Source organism: Apodemus sylvaticus, chromosome 3 (genome assembly GCF_947179515.1).
Source record: "Apodemus sylvaticus chromosome 3, mApoSyl1.1, whole genome shotgun sequence".
Taxonomy (NCBI): domain Eukaryota; kingdom Metazoa; phylum Chordata; class Mammalia; order Rodentia; family Muridae; genus Apodemus; species Apodemus sylvaticus.
The window spans coordinates 154,654,204-154,669,560 of NC_067474.1; the positions used below are offsets into that span (position 1 = coordinate 154,654,204).

General features: G+C 49.9%; 1 protein-coding gene across 1 annotated transcript in view; it reads left to right on the top strand.

Moving 5' to 3' along the window:
• The window catches only part of Spata21 (spermatogenesis associated 21), a 35,719-nt gene that overhangs the window by 14,174 nt on the left and 6,188 nt on the right, over positions 1–15,357 (top strand). Inside the window, exons 7-11 of the mRNA XM_052177928.1 lie at positions 2,210–2,475; positions 3,401–3,464; positions 9,957–10,411; positions 10,896–10,984; positions 12,057–12,194. Coding sequence (XP_052033888.1) covers positions 2,210–2,475; positions 3,401–3,464; positions 9,957–10,411; positions 10,896–10,984; positions 12,057–12,194 — 1,012 coding nt within the window. The remainder of the gene's footprint in view (positions 1–2,209; positions 2,476–3,400; positions 3,465–9,956; positions 10,412–10,895; positions 10,985–12,056; positions 12,195–15,357) is intronic.

Genomic DNA, 15,357 nt, shown 5'->3' on the forward strand with positions numbered 1-15,357 from the left:
AGAGTGAGGGACAGAGTGTGAGGAAGTGAGAGAGAGAGAGAGAGAGACTCATGTCCCTGCCTTACAAGGCATGCTGGCCTTTCCAAACTTACTTAACTGGAACACTTTAAATGTCTTTATTTTTCTCATTTCTACCTTCCTTTATAAGAGAAAATAATGTAGCATAGCCCAACACAACATTCTTGGAGGGGAGGGGATTTTTTTCCTTTGGTTTTTTTGAGACAGAGTTTCTCTGTGTAACCCTGGCTGCCCTGGAACTCACTCTGTAGACCAGGCTGGCCTCGAACTCACAGAGATCTATCTATCTTGTGCTGGCATTAAAGGTTGTGCACTCTTGGTTTTTCATCATGTTATAGCCTAACCCCCAAATCAGCACTTGCTATGTACACCAGCCTGGTCTTGAACTCACAGAGGCCTCAACCTCCTTGAGTGCGGGGATTGAAAGTATGAGTCGGTCTCTCTCTCTCTCTCTCTCTCTCTCTCTCTCTCTCTCAACAACAGGGTTTCTCTGTGTAACCCTGTCTGTCCTGGAACTCACTTTGTAGACCAGGATGGCTTTGAAGAGATCTGCCTGCCTCTGCCCCCTGAATGCTGGGATTAAAGGCAGCTTGGCCTTTCTTTCTTTCTTTCTTTCTTTCTTTCTTTCTTTCTTTCTTTCTTTCTTTCTTTCTTTCTTTCTTTCTTTCTTTCTTTCTTTTCTTCCTTCCTTCCTTCCTTCCTTCCTTCCTTCCTTCCTTCCTTCCTTCCTTTCTTTTAAGATTCATTTATTTATTATATGTAAGTACACTGTAGCTCTCTTCAGACACCCCAGAAGAGGGCATCAGATCTCATTACAGATGTTGTGAGCCATCATGTGGTTGCTGGGATTTGAACTCAGGACCTCTTGGCCCTTTCTTACTAAGCTGAGGACACCTGTGCCCCAAGAGACTGTCTACCCTTCTTAGGGTGTCTATTGTGATGAAACACCGTGACCAAAAGCAAGCTGAGGAAGAAAGGATTTATTTGACTTCTGCTTCCACATCATAGTTCATCATTGGAGAAAGCCAGGGCAGGAACTCAAACAGGGCAGGAACCTGGAGGCAGAGGCTGATGCAGAGGCCACAGAGGGTGCTGCTTCGTGGCTGGCTCAGCTTGCTTTCTTAGAGAATCCAGGGCCACCAGCCTAGGGATGGCACCGCCCACAATGGGCTGAGCTCTCCCCCATCAATCACTAAGAAAATGTCTTCAGGCTTGCCTACAGCCCTATCTTACCAAAGCACTTCCTTGGTTGAGGTTCCCCCCTCTCAAATGACTTTAGCCTATGTCAAGTTGACATAAAACTATCCAGCGCAGACTCTGAGGTATTTGCCCAACTATCCATGCAGAGATTAGTATTCATGGGAATATCAATACCCACATGGATATCGACAGTCGTAGATGTATTACCCATAATCACTAAAAATAGGAAACACTTCAAGTACCCATCAGTAGCTGAGCGGAAAGACACTGTGGTACTCCGTGCAATCCTACTCAGAAACAGAAAGGAAGAAGGTTCTGAAAGACATGCTAGGAACTGGTCACAGAAGGAAAGCAAACAGAAAAAAAATACACCAACCAGAGCTGAGTATGGTGGAAGCACATAGCCTTTGATCCTAGCACTGAAGAGGCCAAGGCAGGGAGATCTCTATGACTCTGAGGCCAGCCTGGTCTACAGAGTGAGTTCCAGGACAGCCAGGGCTACACAGAGAAACCTGTCTCGAAAAACCAACCAACCAACCAAACAAACAAACAAAAAAATAGAGAACACACACATACACACACACACACACATACACACACACACACACATACACACACACACACACACACACACACACACACAATTTATGTATGTGTATGTATGTCAGGACCAGGCTAGATGGCACAGCAGTTAAAGAGCACTGGCTGCCCTTCCAGAGGACTGGAGTTCAGTTCCCAGAACACACATGGAGACTCAAGACCACCTGTTTGTAACTCTAGCATCTGATGCCCTCTTCTGGTTTCTAGGGGCATCTACACACATGTAACATACATTCAGACAGACACAGACAGGGAAAGAAAACTCCATCTTTAGAAAAAAAAATAATACATGCTGTAAAACAGAAGGAGCGTGCAGGGGGCTCTGTCCTTTGAGGCTCCTCTGAGGAAATTGGACGATAGCTCTTCTCAGGGCGCCTTCTTGATTTCCCAGACTCTCCGTCTTCCCGCTCAGGGAAGCACAGACCATGATCTGGGGAAGCCATGCACCTCAGACAGCAGGAGTCAGCCGTCGAAGAACCCCTCCCCCAGCGAAGCAGGCCGCCCACAGGTCAGGCTGCAGGAGCCTATGCCAGCACCCAGCTCAGGGACTCACAGGGACAACCCCCAGGAGGCAGCGCCCCCCAAGCCCAAGGTGACTACAGAGGAAAAGAAGGCCCCTTCCGTTTTGTCATCCGTATCTCGAACACACAAAGACAGGTAAGCCATCCTCCGAGGTCACCCCTGCCTGGCTCTTCAGCTAAGCCAGAGATGGTGCTAGGGTCAGCTCAGCCAGGGTCTTGCTTATTGGGCAAAGATTAAGAGCTGAAATGAACCCCCACCCCAGCCCCACTCCCAACCTCTCTAAAAAGCTGGGTGCACGTGTTTGGAAACAGGCAGATCCTACACCCATGGCTGGCCATTTAGTCTAGCCCGCTCCAGGTGGGTGAGAGACCACGTCTCGAAACAAGATGGAGGCTGAGGAGATGGTTCAGAGGGTAAGGGCGCTTGCTGCCGACCTGAAGACTTAAGTCCAATCCCCAGGAACGCACACTGGTAGAAGGAGAGAGCTGATTTGTTCCAGTTGCCCTCCGACCTCCACACTTGTGCTCTGGAATGCTCACACTCACACACACACACACACACACACACACACACACCCCTACACACACACACAACCCCCCCCAGAACCCCCCCCCACAACAACAACAACAACAACAACAACAACACACACACACACACAACACCACCAACAACAAATAACTGCCCAGTAACTTGGCTCAGCAGGTTAAAGGCGCTGGCCACTAAGCACTGGTGACCTGACATCAAGGCCCACATAGCAGGTCATACAGTAGATGGAGAAAGCTGATTCACACAAATTGTCTCCTGACATGTGCGCTAATGTAAAACGAGCCAACATAATGCGATTAGGGAAAGAAAACCTAAAAGCGTGAAAACGGCGAGGTGTTCCCTGTTTCTAACCACTGTTCCGTGACCTCTGTGTGTGCAGGTGAGGCAGTGGGGGGGGGGGGGTGACACATACGCTAGGGGGCAGGATGGCGTGTGCTGGGGCCTGGGGTCTGTGTAATGTGCAAGCCCTGACCTGCGGCCCTGCCCCCACCCACCCCGTTTCTTCTCTGTTTAGAGGTGAAGCTGTAGATAGCAAGGCAGCACCGAGGCCTCCTCCTCCTACTCCTACTCCTCCTCCAGTAAGTAGGGCCAGAGTGGGAGTGGGGGGGGATGAGGGAGGGGGAGGGGGGTTGGGAGGGAGGGGGTGGAAACAAACGTTTCCAGTCACGCTGGGGAACTCGTGCGGGTAAGCCTGTACTATACTGTAGCCGCCAGTAGCTACATGTAAACTGGGTTACCTGTTGAGAGAATTTTGGGGTCATAGGGAAGAGTGGCGAAAAGAAAGTACGGCTAGGTCAATGTTTACTGATCGAAGCCGTAAACTTTAATGGCGCCGGACCTTTTAACAGTTTGGGCAAACCCTCCCCCCAGACTCTAGGCTGAGTTCCGGTGGAAGTTGTCTAGCTTCTCTTGGAGGTCTTCGTCTTGACTGCTCCGGCAGCTGGGTGGGTCACCTGTTTAATTCAGGAATCCCTATACCAGGAAGAACAATGAACTTAACCTTTACTACGTGCGCTCCACCCTAAGTGGAGCAGAATCCTGGCTAACTGGGAGAAGTTAACCTTGACCAAAGTCAAACTCTGACCAAGTGCAAGACTGCCCCAATATGGCTCTGTACATGTCCTCCCTTTTTTTATTAATTTGAACACGAGGAGGTAGAAAACAAGTGGATAAATATCCTTCATAAGAAGGCGGGCCTTAACCAGGAGGGGAAGCATTGACCGTAATTCCTCTTAAATATTGTATAACGTCTTTTTCAGAGGAGGGGTAATAGGCTCCCTTATTATTTTAAGGACAGCCTCTCGACGTTAACCCCTATGTAATTAGGTGTACTTCCTGGGGACTCAGAAGCAGAAATTCACCTCCCCATGCAGTGCTTTGTCTCGCACGTCTCGCTGGTACCCATGTTTGTTCAAAAACAAACACACATAGATCTGAGTTCTATGTGGCTCCCTCTTAATGCTTTTATAGTCTCTTTGACCTTTCATAGATTTGAACTGTATTTTAACCCACACCTGGATAAGTCAAAAACTTTTTTTTTTTTTTTTTTTTTTTTTAAGCCAAACACTCCCTAGGTGGGGCCTGTAAGGCAGAAACAATTTCTCAAGCTTCCTCACTAGCTTCCCCTGAGGCAGCTCTAAGCTTTGCATTAACTCAAATGTAAAAATTCTGCCCTAGGATCCACCCTGAGTCCTTGGCAAGAACATTGTAAGAGATTACTGGAAAGTAAATATCTTCTAATCTGAGCCTTTTATCTAAGACCAGACCCAAACCTACATGGACAATTTAAGGATTAAACAAAAGAAACCTGTAATTCTATGGTCAAAGGAACCTACTTGATATCAAATACATTTCTACTGAGATCTCCTTTTTAATCTTGGAGACAGCTGTATCACTCTTAAAATTATCTTAATTACAAGATGTTAAGAATTATGAGCCTGTAAACTGAAAACTGTAGCCAATGACACACTGATTTTTATTGTAACTTAATGTTTTCTTGTAATATTAGAGCACAATTGTAATTTTGGAAGCAAATCTCAATTTTAAACAATCTATTTTTTTTAAAATTAATGGCAAACACATATTTACAGCACAAGGTTTGTATGTCAGTTCTTATGTTCAAGTGTATAACAGTGTAACTTATTAAAGAGACAATATTTTAAATCTTAATCTTCATTAAGTCTAATCTCTAGGCCAAGATTCACATGAAACACCATGTCAATTTAGGAGCGTCCCAAAGGCCTGTATTTCTTGGATTGTGTCATGCCACGTGGTGTTTAAAATGGCGACTACCCTAAACTACCAGCCTTAACCATCATGTCACGTGTTCAAAATGGCGACTACCCTAAACTACCAGCCTTAATCGTCATGTCACGTGTTCAAAATGGCGACTACTCTAAACTACCAGCTTTAACCATCATTTGTTAATAACATTATACCTTTTAAATCATGTGCAGTGACTTAAGCCAATACTCTATAGTCAAGACATGTAAAATATACCTTTAAATCTAATTATAAACAAGAACAAAGCATGAGTGGCGTTAGGCCACGTGTAGTTAGTTAAGATAGCTCTAACACTGAATCACTAGTTTTAAACTAACCTTTTCTTAATAACACTATACCTTTTACATAATAACCAATTAATTTATAACTCTTTAGTCAAGAAATGTAAAGCCTTATATCATTAAAACCAATTAGAAGCAAGTATAAAGCGACTACATGAATTTCACAAGCCAAACCAAAGTCTTCCCAAATCTCGAGGTTTCTGGGCTTTAAGAGCGGCTTTTTCCCTAGCCATGTTTGTCTCTTGAGTGAGCTGCGCTGTCGCGGCGTGGCTTTGAATCAATCCCCACACAAACTGTGGCTAGCTCAAGAGGTTACCAGCAGATGTAATCTTTACCAATTTTTTCTTTTTAACATGAAACAGTCATTCACACAACGACACAGAGAGGACATAAACATACACATAGACAGACAGTCGGTGTACCGGGACAAACACGGAAAGATACACAGAAAGTTAAGCGTGTTTGTTAAGCAATTGTATCTATTTTCCTCTTTAAACAGCTCTTAGAAGCTGTGGACATATGCCTATTTTTAAAAACCCCTTTCTTTTCGCCGAAATCAGCTCTTACGAGCTTTGGGCAAATGTCTACTAAATTCCTTCCCCATATTTCTCTATCTTATCAACCCAAGCAGTCCTGCGCTGGGTCTACGCAGTATGCTTGAAAAACTGTATCTATTTCTGTACTCACAACCATAGACACGAATTCACTAGCGCTAGTTTTGCTCTCTATGTTGTTTACCGTGCGGACACCATTAATTTTCACTTTTTTCTGTGAAGCTTTGTTGGATAGGGCTACCTCAAGAAATTCTCTCGTGTCAGGTCGCCCCACGTTGGGCGCCACTATGTAGCCGCCAGTAGCTACATGTAAACTGGGTTACCTGTTGAGAGAATTTTGGGGTCATAGGGAAGAGTGGCGAAAAGAAAGTACGGCTAGGTCAATGTTTACTGATCGAAGCCGTAAACTTTAATGGCGCCGGACCTTTTAACAGTTTGGGCAAACCCTCCCCCCAGACTCTAGGCTGAGTTCCGGTGGAAGTTGTCTAGCTTCTCTTGGAGGTCTTCGTCTTGACTGCTCCGGCAGCTGGGTGGGTCACCTGTTTAATTCAAGAATCCCTATACCAGGAAGAACAATGAACTTAACCTTTACTACGTGCGCTCCACCCTAAGTGGAGCAGAATCCTGGCTAACTGAGAGAAGTTAACCTTGACCAAAGTCAAACTCTGACCAAGTACAAGACTGCCCCAATATGGCTCTGTACACTATACTTACATTTGATTTATATTTCATTCTTCTTCATTTTTATTTGATTATTCTTTATTCAAACAAAGTTTTTGTTGTTGTTTTGTTTTGAGATGTGGTTTCTCTAACCCTAACCCTAACTCTGGCTATCCTGGAACTTACTCTGTAGACCAGGCTGACCGCAAACTCAGAAATCCTCCCGCCTCTGCGTGCTTAGTGCGGGATTAAAGGTGTGGGGCTTTAAAGATTTTATAAATTGCACGTGCTACTGTGTGTCAGACCCCTCTCACATGGCCCAGGGCACGGGGCAGGAGGGTCTCTCTCTCCACCACGTGGGCCCTGATGATCAAACTCCAGGCTGGCGGCAAGTGTCTCTACCTTGCCAGCCATCTTGAAGTCATCTTTTGGGTTAAAAGACGGTATCTCCTCTAGCCCAGGACGGCCTAAAACTCCTTATGTTGCTAAGGCTGATCTCAAAATCCTGCCCCCTCTGGCCTCTGCTTCCCAGATGCTGGGTTTACATGTGTGCTGCTGGGCCTGGGGTGTCCGCTTTGAGTGGGCAGTGGGCAGTCAGAAGTGCGATCCCAGCCCCGAGGCCTAGATTCCTTCAAGGGTTGCTTCCCATCAGCCCTCGGCCCCCAGTTCCCAGTCACAGCTTCTCGAAATGTCTGCGGCCTTCCAGCCATCCCCACACGTCAGCTCTGCCACTCCCTGGTCTCCGAGATGATGGTACAAGCGTAGAATTCCCAGCCTGCCACCATCACCCCGCCCTTGTCACCCACGCCTATCCTCACGACACATCCCCAGCCACACCCAGGTCCAGGATGCTGCAGCCAGGTGCACTTCGTCTGCTGGGGCTTGAAGTGACTACGCGTGTGACCTGCTTAGCCGATGCCCAGTCATGTCGCCTTTTACGTCTGCTCCACTGTGTCCTTGCAGACCAACAAATGTCACTGAAGAACCCGGAACCAAAAACCCCAGCCTCTTCCTGCCCATCAGGAGCCACCCCGCTCCCTGTTTATCAGATCCTTTCCCACTATACCACCAGTCTCCATTTATATAGCAATATCTACCCCAACACCCACGCTCCCTTCTTAGTACCTATAGACCCATATACCTTAGTGCCTATAGACAGACCCTTCTATATGCTTCCTTAAGGGGACTTTCTTTTATTTTTTTAAAAAAGGATTTATTTATTTTATGTATATATAGAGTGCAGATGGTTGTGAGCCACCATGTGGTTGCTGGGAATTGAACTCAGGACCTCTGCTCGCTCCAGTGGGCCCCACTCGCTCCCACCCAAAGACTTATTTATTATTATATGTGAGTACACTGTAGCTGTCTTCAGACACTCCAGAAGAGGGCATCAGATCTCATTATGGATGGTTGTGAGCCACCATGTGGTTGCTGGGATTTGAACTCAGGACTTTCAGAAGAGCAGTCAATGCTCTTAACCGCTGAGCCATCTCTCCAGGCCCGGTTTCGGGATTTTATACATATGGGTGTTTTGCCTGTTTGTATATCTGTGCACCATGTGCCTGTCTGGTTCCCTCTGAGGCCAGAGCAGGGCATCAGCTTTTCTGGAGCTGGAGTTACAGATGGTTGTAAGTCTCCAAGTGGGGACAAGGTTCTGTAACCTGGGTCTTCTACAAGAACAGGGAATGAGGCTCAGCTGATAGAGTTTGCTTGGCATGAACACCTAGGTTCCTACCCCAGGACTAGGTTCCACCCCCAGACTTCCCAAGCCAGGCACAGTGACACATGCCTGTAATCAGAGCCCTGGGGAGATAGCTGAAGGAACAGCAGACGCTCAAGATCACTGTCATCTGGATAGAAAGTCTAGGCCAGTTTGAGCTAAACACACTGCTTTGTTGGGGGTGGGGGTGGGATAGGGTGGGGGAGATGGCTCGGCCTCTGCTGTCGAGCCCCCAACAACCTTAGTTCCATCAGGGGGTCCTGTAGATTAGAAGGAGAGAGAACAACTACTGCAGGTTGTACCCCCCCACCCCAGTTTTCCCCTGACCACCAGACCATCCAGTCTCAAGTATCGTGTCAGCCTTCGGTACTCATTCTCATCATGATGCTATCTATTTTCCTTGTCTTTGGGGGTAAGGGGGTGTGGTCGCAGTGTAGTGTTTCCCTGTGCACCACATGCATGCAGTTCTCAAGGAAGCCAGAAGAGAGCGGCAGATGCCCCGGAAATAGAGTTACAGACTGAGAGGCTTCAGGTGGGAGCTGGGAGGAAAGGCTGCAGCATCACACCCATGATGCCTCGCTTCATCTAAAGGAAGAGAGAGTTAGGGGCGCACTTTAGGGGTGCAAGCGCTCTTACTGTCACTAGGTCACTGAGGTCTTATGTTGGATCCTTAGTACGGGGTGGGGGGAGGGGAAGGTTGCTGAGAAGAATAAGGAAGGGCTGGAGAGATGGCTCAGTGGGTAAGAGCACTGACTGCTCTTCCGAAGGTCCTGAGTTCAAATCCCAGCAACCACATGGTGGCTCACACTTAACCGTAATGAGATCTGATGGCCTCTTCTGGTGCCTTCTAAAGACAGCTACGGTGTACGGTGTATTCATATGAATAATAATTTTTTTTTTTTTAATGAGACAGGGTTTCTCTGTGTAGCCCTGGCTGTCCTGGAACTCGATCTGTAGACTAGGCTGGCTTTGAACTCAGAAATCCACCTGCCTCTGCCTCCCAAGTGCTGGGATTACAGGTGTGCACCACCATGCTCGGTTTAATAAATCTTAAAAAAGGAAGGAAGGAAGGAAGGAAGGAAGGAAGGAAGGAAGGAAGGAAGGAAGGAAGGAAGGAAGGAAGGAAGGAAGGAAGGAAGGAAGAGAAAGGAAAAGAAAGGTGGGTCAGGCTGCCAGCCTCAGGCTATCCTGACCTGGAGCTCAGAGGGACCAGATTCAGGCATGGCTGGCTCTGTGTAATGAATGAGAAACAGTATCTGAGGTACCTGTGTGACTTAGGAATCCAGAGTGAGGTAAGGTCACAGCTGTGTGGGCTGCAACAGGGGATCTTGGCTCATTCTCGAAGATAGCCTGCAGGTGGGTGGGTGAGTTCCGAATGGCTCAGAACACCCCAGCAGGCGTGGTACTCGGAGATTCGGAGTACCTCCTCCAGGGCTTTGGAGAGGAAAGGACGGTCTGGGCATCCCCAGAGGCTCTGTGTGAGGCTAGAACCTCTGTAGGGCTGTCTGGCCGTCTGCATGGAGGTATCTCAGGTCCCCTCCCCTCCCCTCCCCTCCTCTCCCCTCCCCTCAGGAGGAAAGAGATGTTGAGAAGAAGGAGCTGATCCCAGGGCAGAAGCAACGGCAGCATGCCTTGGCAGCTGCAGGCACCCAGGGTTCTGCCAACTCCCGACGGGGCTTCATGAAGTGCCTGCTGGAGGTGGAGGAGCAGGAGGAAGCCACCCACAGAAGGACTCTGAAGTCCCGGGCCCTGACAGCCAGGAGGTCCCCCAAGACTGTGACTTCTGTCTCCACCTCAAGCCCTATCAGCAGCGCCGTTGTAACCTTACCTCTGTCCCTGCACGAACCTTCCACCCCAACTCCAGCTACCGTTCCATCCTGGGTCAGGCCACCAGCCCCTGGGCAAACCCCCATCCCTATGGGGTCCCCTGGGTCAGTCCTGCCAACTCCTGCCCAGGACCAGAACTGGAGATGGCCAGAGTTCCTGCCCCAGGGCAATGAGAGAAGTCTCAACTATGCCAAGATACGGTAGGAACCACCTCGACTAGCCTGTTATCTTACCAGGGTCTGGCTCTCAGTCTGTTTCCAATGCGGGGTGGTCTACACTTCCCACGCACCCCCCCTCACCCCCCTCAGTCCACTCACTCTTTTCCTGTGCTTCCCAGCAGGGTGTCCCCAAATTTCCACCCTCTTCCTACTCTCTCCTCCTCCCCTTCCTCCTCTGTGATGCTGGGGGACTCACGGGTACTAAGCAAGCACTGTACCCCTGCCCTGCACCCCGAGTCCTCCCACGACCACCAAAGGGACCACCTGTGGCTCCCGTCTCATTCCCTCAGGTCTTTCTGTCACTTGTGGCTTCTTGACATAACAGAGTCGCTGGGGGAAGTTTCCCTCCCCTCTGCTGCCCGGTCTTCCTCTCCCCTGCTCCTGGGTGGCCTTGGCAGGGGGCAGGGGCAGGAGCAGAGGCAGGCCGGAAGTGGTTGCAAGCCGTCCGGGGCCCATTCCCCTGCAGGCAGGAGCAGGAAGAGCACGGCCTCTTCAGAATGTATCAGAGCTGGGAGGAGCGGACTGAGGAGCACCTCACCCTCAAGCAGGAGGAAGGTGAGCATCTTACAGTACTAACCTGCTGCCCCACCCCACTGCCCCACCCCACTGCCCCACTTTCTCACACTGTTGCCCTCCTGCTCCACACTGATGTCCCACACCACTGCCCCACTGTCCCACTGTCCCACATTGCTGGGGCTGCCCCACTGCCCCACACTGCTGCTCCTCACACTGCCCTCCTTCACACTGATGTCCCACTGTTCCACACCGCTGCCCCACCCCACTGTCCCACACTGCTGCCATGCTGTCCCACACCGACGCCCCACTGCCCCACACCACTGCTCCGCTGACCCACTTTCTCACACTGTTGCCCTCCTGCCCCATACTGCTGCCTTGCTGCCCCACACCGTTGCCCCACTCCACTGCCCCACACTGCTGGGGCTGACCCACTGCCCACTGCCCCACTGTCCCACACCGCTGCCCCACTGCCCCACACTGCTGCCCCACTGCCCCAAGCAGTGTCTCCAGGGGTCAACTGCACTTGGCCCTAGGACACAGAAAAGGTGGGCCGCCTCCCCGCCTCCCCTCTTTAGAGGAAGCCTGCAGGAGAGGCAGGGCTCCCCAAGGACCCTGCCCATCCTAGACAGCCCCTCTTCACCTAACAGGGCCACCAGCTCTGAACAGGTCCCCCCTGCCCATCACACCCTATCCCACCAACAACACTGAAAGGTGCTCATGTCCCATCCTGGGTGAGGTCTCTGTGGACCCCCACCCTCCCTGACGCTACGCACTCAGGATGGGCTGGTCCTGAGAACGGAAGAGTGCTGCCCTACAGCCCAATCCTTCCTGAGGTCTAGAGCCTTCTTGACCACAGTGGCTCCTTTCCTCAGATTTCCCAGAATGTTTCACTGACCCAAGGGAATAAACCAGACAGTAGAGACAGCTCCCTGATGCCCTCCTCATAACATGCACACACATGCATGCATGCATGCACCAAGCATACCATACATACACCACCTGCCACAAGAAATTTGGAGGAGGAGATGAAGTGATGATGGTGGTGGTGGTGGTGGTGGTGGTGATGGTGATACAGGAGCATCCCACTTAGTAACTCCATCTCCCTTGACAGCCTTCCGAAGCTACTTCGATATCTTCAACGGTCCTGGTGAGGTAGATGCGCGAAGTCTCAAGAACATCTTGCTCCTAATTGGCTTCACCTTTACCCCAGCCCAGGTGGAGGAAGCCCTGATGAGTGCTGACGTCAATGGTGAGCGGGGGCAGGGTCTTCCCTGAGCCCTGGAGAGGGGCTGGCCCTTTAGGCCATGTGTGGACTCCTTGCTGAAAGGATTCCTGCTTGGCTTAAAGCTCTGGGCCAGAGTCTAGTGTCCCTAAGGTCTGAACTCACTGTGTCTGCCTCTCCCTTCCACCCTGGGTTTCACCGAGGCTGTAGTGGGCTCCGATTCCAGAAGCTAATGGTCCCTGAGCCACTGTGCAGTGGCAATTTCTGGGGATCCAGAAGGGACCAGACAGAAATCCTTCCCCCCTCACCTCTGCACACTAAATATTCTCTAGGACTCTTAGACTCTTCCTTCCTTTTGCTTTTTCCTTTTCGAGACAGCATTTCTCTGTGTAGCCCTGGCTGTGCTGGAACTGATTTGTAGACCTGGCTGGCCTCGAACTCAAAAGATCCGCCTGCTTCTGCCTTCCAAGGGCTGGGATTAAAGGCATGTGCCACCATTGCCCAGTGAGCCTTGCATTTCTTCCTTCCTTCCTTCCTTCCTTCCTTCCTTCCTTCCTTCCTTCCTTCCTTCCTTCCTTCCTTCCTTCCTTCCTTCCTTCCTTCCTTCCTTCCTTCCTTCCTTTCTTTCTTTCTTTCTTTCTTTCTTTCTTTCTTTCTTTCTTATATATAAGTACACTGTAGCTGTCTTCAGACACTCCAGAAGATTTTATTATGGATGGTTGTGAGCCACCACGTGGTTGCTGGGATTTGAACTCAGGACCTTCGGAAGAATAGTCAGTGCTCTTGACTGCTGAGCCATCTCTCCAGTCCCCGAGCCTTGCATTTCTTTTACCAGCCTTCTGGGGCTTAGATCAAGTCCAGCAGTTTGCTAGGCCTCAGTTTCTCTGTCTATAAACTAGAGCTGACGGTAGCAACCACCTCCTCAGGTTCTGTAAGATGAACTGGGGTAAGCAGGCAAAGGGTGGGGCAGAGCCTGTGCAGCAGGAGACAGCAGCCGCTAGCATCATCATACACTAAGCATGGGATGTCTGCGGTGAGCGTTCCTGCCCAGGGTGCCAGGAATAGAGATGTGTAAGACACATGCCCTGCAGGGCTGGAGAGAGGGCTCAGTGGTTAAGAGTAGTTAAGAGCACTGACTGCTCTTCCGAAGGTCCTGAGTTCAAATCGCAGCAACCACATGGCGGCTCACAACCATCCGTAATGAGATCTGAAGCCCTCTTCTGGTTCCCAGATGGGTTACTCCCAGAGGATAGAGAATTGCATGGAAGTTAATCAATGGGATGGAAGATGAGGGTCAGGAAGGAAGGCTTCCTGGAGGAGGTGTGGCGCTCAAGCCAAGTGGTGCCAAATTAAACAGTCTTCAGGGAAAAAAAGAAGGAAGTAGCAGTCCCTGAGAAATGGGCATGTGGCAGGATGTGACCCCGGCAAAGGGACAGGTAGGCCATGTAGGAACTGAGTCCTGACCGCTGCTCAGGACTGCGGCAGTCTGCCACACACACACACACACTTGAAGGGGTGTTGCTAAGCAGTGTACTGTTGACCTAGGAAGACAAAGGTTCCAAAGGCTTCAACCCTCACCGACCTAGCTCTGCCCCCTCCCGCCCCCCACTGTGTGAACTCCAGGGCAAGAGCCCTTTCTCTGAGCTGCAAGTCCCACCAGGGGCCAGGGTTAAGTCCTAAGCATTCTCACTCCTGTCTTTAATGATTGGAGACCTCAGCCGGGCAGGCAGAGGCAGGCAGATTTCTGAGTTTGAGGCCAGCCTGGTCTACAGAGTGAGTTCCAGGACAGCCAGGGCTACACAGAGAGACCCTGTCTCAGAAAAAACAAATCCAAATAAATAAATAAATTAATTAATTAAAAGAAAAAAATAAGGAGAGCTCCTGAGTCGACCAGTAAGCAGCCCAGAGAATGTGAACCAAGCTCCTACCAGCTCGAGGCCTGGGTAACCGCATGGGACATCTTTTTTGTTTGTTTGTTTTTTTAATATTTATTTATTATTTTTTATTGATATATTTTTTATTTACATTTCAAATGATTTCCCCTTTTCTGGGTCCCCACTCCCTGCAAGTCCCATAAGCCCTCTTCCCTCCCCCTGTTCCTCCATCTACCCCTTCCTGCTTCCCTGTTCTGGAATTCCCCTATACTCTTGCACTGAGTCTTTCCAACCAGGGGCCACTCCTCCATTCTTTTTGGACATCATTTAATATGTGGATTCTGTCTTGGGTATTCGCATGGGACATCTTCTAAGGTCCGGGTGTCCCCACATGGTGACAGGGTTTTTTGTTTTGTTTTGTTTTTTTGTTTTTTGTTTTTGTTTTTTTTGGATTTAGTTTTTTCGAGATAGGGTTTCTCTGTGTAGCCCTGGCTGTCCTCGAACTCAAAAATCCGCCTGCCTCTGCCTCCCAGAATGCTGGGATTACAGGCGTGCGCCACCACCGCCTGGCTGGTGAAGGGTTTTAAGAGACAATCCAGTAAGGGATCTGACCTGATTTGACCTGGTTTGTATTTCTTTGGCTTGGCAGGTAAAGATGCTTGCTGCCTGGGACACTCCCATAAGAGCGGTCACCCCACATTTGTGACCTGGCAGGCACATTTCCACTCCCCACCCCCTTGCCTGAAATCAATAAAATGTAACAAGGAGAAAAGTTAGATACCTGGCGGTGGTCCCAGCACCAGGGAGGCAGAGGCAGGCGGAGCTCTGAGGTTGAGGCTAGCCTCCTCTAGAGTGAGTTCCAGTATGGCCAAGGCTACACAGAAATCCTGTCTTGACAAACCAAAAGCTTGAATGTCTAAGGAACCATGATGGGGGTGGGGTGGGAGGCCATCTGTGGGGCCAGGGAACGGCACACTGTACAGGGAAGAACTTGGCCTGCTGGGCATGCATCTTTACAGGCAGAGAACTTAGCAAGAGATGACACTACTGACGGGAGTGGGGCGGGGGGGGGGGGGGGGGGGGGGGAAGGGGTCCTGGAGGCTAGAATTTGGCAGGTTCATGTCCTCATGCAGAGACCAGCATTCAGCAATGACAGCTGCTGGCCTTTAGTGCGCACGTGTTGTGCACACAGCTGTCAGGACCGTCTCCTCTCCATAAACAAGAGAGCTTCCTGGGGCTCGGGAACTTGACCAGGGTCGCAGAAACAGGAAGTGGCAGTGGACATAGGTTTTGAACTCACATTGCTGTCTCTCAGG